This window comes from Parasteatoda tepidariorum, chromosome X1, assembly GCF_043381705.1.
Source record: "Parasteatoda tepidariorum isolate YZ-2023 chromosome X1, CAS_Ptep_4.0, whole genome shotgun sequence".
NCBI lineage: Eukaryota > Metazoa > Arthropoda > Arachnida > Araneae > Theridiidae > Parasteatoda > Parasteatoda tepidariorum.
The window spans coordinates 77,326,543-77,330,419 of NC_092214.1; the positions used below are offsets into that span (position 1 = coordinate 77,326,543).

Here is a 3,877-nt window from a genome sequence, read left to right on the forward strand (position 1 = left end):
GATTTATTAAATACACCTTGTGCGCCACCTAGGAACCAAATCTAGAACCCGATACTCGAAATTTTTGCTCTGTTACAATCGTACCCTGTTACAATTGACCCCACTCTCCCCTACGGTTTTGTAGCGTTCAGCGTCGAAAACAGGAAGGAAACTCACGCATGTACTAAAATTCAATACGAAGTACATCAGAAGATGTCACTGTTACCTGAAAAGACTATAAAATAAATTGAGATTTGAGTAAGTGTCTTTAATTACTCGAACAATTTTTTACATACAAACTTCTTTCTTTGTGCAAATTAAACTTAAGACTACATACTTTAATGCTGTATGTATAGAAAAAATTATTTTTTTAGTATTAAAATGAAGTTTAATCGAAACATTCAACCAATTTTTCTTAATTTCATGACTACTGTATTCAACATATTTTCAAAACTATTGTTTACCATGTTACCATCTGCATAAATACTTGAAACTTTGAAAATAATCTTTTTTTAATATAACAATTAATGTCCGATGGCCCATTGACTTGAAAAAATATTCTATACGTATGAAATTGACAGTGGGCGGGGCTACCCGACTCTCCCCTATATATGCGCATGGCCTGCAATTATATGATCTACATCTAGATGGAAGTTTATTTGGTTTTAATCGCTAGTCAATATTCATATGAAACTATGGGTGAGACTTAATTAAATATGAGCGCTTGTTTGGTAATTTATAGTAGTATGGTAAAATATCTATGTATAAAAATGAATAAAAGTAAGCAGACAATAATTTGAGATTTCTCTGTGATAAATAAAGATAAGTTTTTCTTTTTTTTTTTCATTTTGTTTTAAAGAATCAGCAGAGCAAATGATCAGTTAATGATAACATTAAAAAATGAACATCAAGAAATTGCAGAAGTAAATTGATCCGATTTAATAAAAAATATACTCTAAAAAATGAGACAAAATTGAGTAAATCTTTTAATGAAAACCTCTGTAATGAAAAGCAAACTAATCTTGTCTGCCGTTTTTATATAAACATTAGTAATATTCATCCTCATTAATAATTATAGTTTGTTCTTTTCCCTAAAGTTTTTCTTTAACTGCTCTTGTCCTTTCAACAACTTTTTTAATGTGGTAATTCATGCAGAATAAACGTATAGCTATGGCAGAAGCAGCAAGGAAAAGTATAAAGAATGTATTTTTTAATAACACTTTTTTTTTAAAAGATCGGAAAAGAGTTTTGATTATTTAAAAGTGTCAGTAAAATAAGCCCTTCCAGTAAACACACATCCTTATATGGGACTTAGTACTGTATATTCTTTTGTATTGTATTCCTTTTGATATGTTCACAATCACTTTCTAAAGCCATTTTGGAAAAAATAAATTGCTTTGAAAACTTTTATCATTTTATGGAACATATTATAACTCTCACTTTAATAAAGTTTTAAAAAAATTTCTTTTTAAATTTATAAATTTATCTTTTGAAACTTTAAAGTCTTTTTGAAACGCGCTTGTTGTAAAAATTTTTTTCTCCCTTTTCTTCGAATTGTATATCTTTTACGTGATAGATTTACTGATGTGAAAATTTAATTTCAGGATTCCCCCGCACAGCAGCGCAAGCTGACATGCTATCTGCTATATGTGATATAAAAAGGGCAATTAGTCTAGATGTTCCTGATGAAATTATTGTTTCCAGACTTAAAGGACGTTGGTTGCATTTACCCAGTGGTAGAATATATAATCTTGAATTTAATCCTCCTAAAGTTCCAGTAAGACTTCTTTAGTGTTATTTATATGCATTTTAGTGATAAATGTATGTGGTTCATATATGTTGCTAACTAAGTAATTCACTTAAACATTTTTTGAAATACTTTTGAGTAATATTAAAATTGCAGTAAACATTAAAGTAAAATGAACTCGCAAATTTGGATAGATGCTCCGTTTTTAAGTTTTGTTCTACGGTTTACAAATATTAGGAGGTAATACTTGTGTTATTACAAAGGTTCTTTTCTTTTAATATACAGTACAGAACCTCTTATCCGGAAATCCAAAAACCAGAAAACCGGAACGAAATTCGATACATTTTCCTGCCATTTTTAAAAAGAATAGTTTTTTTTCCCTCCTAAGATTTAGGATTTTTCTTTCTTTTTTATAAGATGTTTACCATTATTGCAGAAATAATCATTCATTCCCTACACTGTCAAGAGAAGTAAGAGTTTTGTACTAAATATTATCAACCATTCCCTTCCTCGCCCCCTACATAGTTGTTTCTTTTCAATCATAGCTCAGTGAGAAAGGGTGACTCATTGAACACCTGTTTTCTTATCATCTGACCCTTAAGCAGGGGGAGTCATCATGTCTGTTGATTACTTAGTCAAGGAGAGTTAAAACAGGTCGGCCTGAACTGCACAAAAAATTCTACCCCCTTCAATCAGTGACATCGATTATCAAACTCTCCTCCTTACCAAAATTCGTCATGGGAGGGAAAAGAAAGCAGGAAGTACATTTCAAAGGGACTAGTTTAAAAGAGTAACTACAAAATTGGCTGTTTTTTGCCAAAAGATATTCTTCTCAATATTCTCTCGTTCCTTTCTTCTTTTTTTAAATTCTGCCGATTGTTTACATAAGTATTATGTTGATAGAAACTTATTTTTATAATTTTGAATCGAGGTTTTTTTTTCAAGCACATGTAATAAATAAATAAATTAGAATGTGTTTTCTTGTAATTTATATTATATTGAGAAATGTTAAATAAATATGTTTAAATGGGCCAGAATTCAACGGATTTATATTTTTAAGATTCTTCTTTATGTGGGAATAGCTAATAAGTTTTGGTTTAATTAGAAAACTAATTAAAAATATGTACCTCTAAATCTTATTTTTCAATTTTAAGGATTTGCCCAAAGTGGGAATCAAATACTGTTTGCACCTATTTACTCTAAAATAAGTTTATGGTGAAGTATTTTTAACAGTTTTCATTGTAAAGCGTGTATTTTAGAATTTATAAAAATATGTAATTTTTAATGGTCAAATACTAAGATTGAAATTATTAAAATGGTATCTTTGCCACATAAGATATTATCGTTTGATTTAAATTGAAAAAATATTAAAAATAAGAAGAAAAAAATTTTATTAATTTTTATTTATTTAATTTGTTTATCTATTATTTTTTCACACGATTTCATCCTCGAATGAATGAATTTTATTAATAAATGCGGAGAATTTTTGGTGTATAATAATTTGTTCTAAAAGCGTGATAAAACATGTTAAAATAGTACTAAAATTCTTAAAAACGGTTCCAAATTTATCGTATTTGTCATTTTTGTGTGCGGATTTGAAACTCATATTATCATCTTCACTGTTATATAGAATATCTTTCGTTATGTTAGGAATATTGCATCTTAGTTCAGAATTTTTCAATTTTAAGATCAAAAGTTATTCAGAATAAATCGTTGTGTACATCTTTTTCTATTATAGATTTATTCCTGGGCTAAGATAAGGGGATATTTAAATGAAGAAAAAAATTAAGACTTTAAAGAATAATAGCCATAATGCCGTAAACAAGTCAGTTCTACCTTTGAAAGGGTTAACAGAAAAATACCACATACATACTTTATGAAAATCGATTATCTTTATGAAAATTGAAAATTATCACTATCCAAGCCTAACACAATCATTGACAAACATTGGTCAATTAATGGTGCTTTAACGGTTTCATTGGATTACAATGATTCTTCATAACTTTTTTTAGCGAATATTGAATGGAATTGAGACATGTGAGTTTTTATATATATATATATATGTATGTATATATATGTATGTATATATATGTATGTATATATATGTATGTATATATATATATATGTATATATATGTATATATATGTATAT

At 28.0% G+C, this 3,877-nt stretch overlaps 1 protein-coding gene across 2 annotated transcripts in view; it reads left to right on the forward strand.

Moving 5' to 3' along the window:
* The window catches only part of LOC107437475 (Adenylate kinase 3), a 35,923-nt gene that overhangs the window by 8,630 nt on the left and 23,416 nt on the right, over nucleotides 1-3,877 (forward strand). For both annotated transcript variants that reach the window (XM_071187590.1, XM_016049490.3), the window contains exon 3: nucleotides 1,584-1,756. In XM_071187590.1, coding sequence (XP_071043691.1) covers nucleotides 1,584-1,756 — 173 coding nt within the window. The remainder of the gene's footprint in view (nucleotides 1-1,583; nucleotides 1,757-3,877) is intronic.